General features: G+C 43.8%; 1 protein-coding gene across 1 annotated transcript in view; it reads right to left on the bottom strand.

Moving 5' to 3' along the window:
- Positions 1-1656, bottom strand: part of LOC104540233 (chromosome unknown open reading frame, human C9orf78) — a gene marked incomplete at its 5' end in the record, with an annotated part of 3916 nt that extends 2260 nt beyond the window's left edge. Inside the window, 5 exon segments of the mRNA XM_010183983.1 lie at positions 1-175; positions 343-420; positions 619-689; positions 899-950; positions 1597-1656. Coding sequence (XP_010182285.1) covers positions 1-175; positions 343-420; positions 619-689; positions 899-950; positions 1597-1656 — 436 coding nt within the window.
- Between the last annotated feature and the right edge of the window lie 466 nt (positions 1657-2122).

The raw sequence follows: 2122 nt of genomic DNA, 5'->3' as shown, positions 1-2122 counted from the left end.
AATGCCGCTCAGCATCTGGTTGGAGAGCATCTCCTCCGTCTTCTTGGCAGAGGACACACGGATGTTCTCTGGCAGCTCGTACAGAGAGTCCTCGGCGTTCTTCAGCTTCACCTTCTGCTCCTCTTTCTCCACAATTCCCTTTCTCTTCTTCAGCTCCGTCTCAATGTACTTCATCCTAAACAGCAGCACACGAGGGACACACAGAAGGTGAAAGAGCAACTAAAAGTTTCCATGAGAACTGGGAAGATACTGTGGGACTACTCAGTGTCCAAGACAGAAAACAAATCGTGAGAGGACACCCAAGCCCAAACTCAACAACCCAGACAATGCAGCACAGCTTACATGTCAGCATCTTCATCCCGTCTGTTGGTTTCAGCTGAGAAGGAAGTTCCCAAGTTCAGATCTTCCTCTTCATTAATCCTAAATGGAAAGCACAGTGCTTACAGTTTTGGGGCTGGTTTTTTTGTCTGTGGGATTTTTTTTCTTAACTAAGTCGGTAACAATAACTGCCCACACTGCATTATGCTAAACTCTTCAAAGCAACATCAGAATACTTTGTTATTAGCTGTCACTTAATACTAGTCCAGGGAGAGCTCTTCAGAGCTCATATGCACCCACCTGTCCTTGCCTCTTTCTTTCAGCTTCTTCATGTCCACCATTCCCCCAGATTTTATCTTAAAAGGGTCATCCTGTAAAATAACAAATAATGAGAAACCCTGAAGCTTCCCTCTAGTTTAAGGCTAGTCTTGAAAATTTGGCTAAAATCACAGAGAAGATGTAAGTATTGAGCTGTGACACCAGCCCTACCCCAGCCCAGATGCTCACAGTGATCCCCTGGACCACAGGGATGTTTTCACATCATCTCAGCACCGAGGTGACAAAAGTGCCCAGCACTTACCACCAGTGTTGCTTCTTCCTGCAACTTCTCTCCCACAAGCAGAGCGACAGCGCTGGTCAAGCAGATAAAGGAAGTAAATAAAATTCAGCGGAAGGAAACATATCACCAACACCACTTCTTTACCTTTCTCTAAATCTAGCAATGGTCTCACACGCTGTATTAACACTAAACTGTCAATCTAATCCCTCCACGTGGAGAGAGAAACTATGACTGTTTCAGGGAGATGAGAAGCTAAGGCAGATTTTAGTGCCTTACGGTGAGGCACCAAAACAAGGAACAATGTTCATTGCTGGTGCACATTTCACTGAGCTCATCAGCTAACTGACAGCACTGGATGAGAGGAATTAAGACAGAGGAGGTGTGCAGGTGTCCAGTTTAAACCATGTGTGCAGTACTACAGTAATTTGGTGAAAATACACTTCATGGTAAATCCCAACCTCAATCTTTTTCCTCATGGCCGGGCTACAGAACAGATTTTGCACTCTGTGAACTGACACCATGCACCTGTACCAAATTCACCCTCTTTTCTATCCTCAGGTTTTAATGTAGAAACTCCTCTATCAAGAACGTGGTTTTGGCACTATTTGACACAGAACGGTTTCTACTGAAAGGAGGCACATGATGAGAGAGAAATTTACTGTAACATTGCACCCTCAGACAAAGCACACCAAGAATGTCCCTGGTGCCACCTCCCTTACCTCACCCCATTGGGTCGCTTTCTGAGGCTCTGAACTTCTCTGGCTTCCTCAACTTTTAACCTGAAAATAAAACATTTGACTTAGTACTTGATGCTTTGCCTTCAATTAATTAACATGATTTGTTTTTGTGTAGTTAACACCTAATCTTCTAGATAGAATTTGCCCTAAACTTCTACATAACAGTGCCCACTTTTCTGATTACAGATTAGGTAAATATTTTCTATTTTACTTTATTTAGGCAACCAGGAAAAAGAACCAACCAAACACATAACATCTACTGGACATGTCCCTTCAACGTAACATCCTGCCGCTGAGAAAAGCAGCACCCAAATGTTGGAAGGCTTCAATAAGACACCAACATGGGGAAGAAGGAGCCCAGGATTGCTGGTTTTAGTCCATAACGATCTCACAGAATCACAGAATCGCTCAGTTGGAAAAGACCTCTGAGATCATCACGTCCAACCGTTCCTGTCTACCCCCTAAACCATATCCCTAAGTACCTCGTCTACCCGCTCTTTAAACACAT

This window comes from Mesitornis unicolor, unplaced genomic scaffold (assembly GCF_000695765.1).
Source record: "Mesitornis unicolor isolate BGI_N332 unplaced genomic scaffold, ASM69576v1 scaffold46824, whole genome shotgun sequence".
Taxonomy (NCBI): Eukaryota; Metazoa; Chordata; class Aves; order Mesitornithiformes; family Mesitornithidae; genus Mesitornis; species Mesitornis unicolor.
Note: the sequence above shows the minus strand (reverse complement) of the source record. Positions and strands in the feature narration are given on the sequence as shown.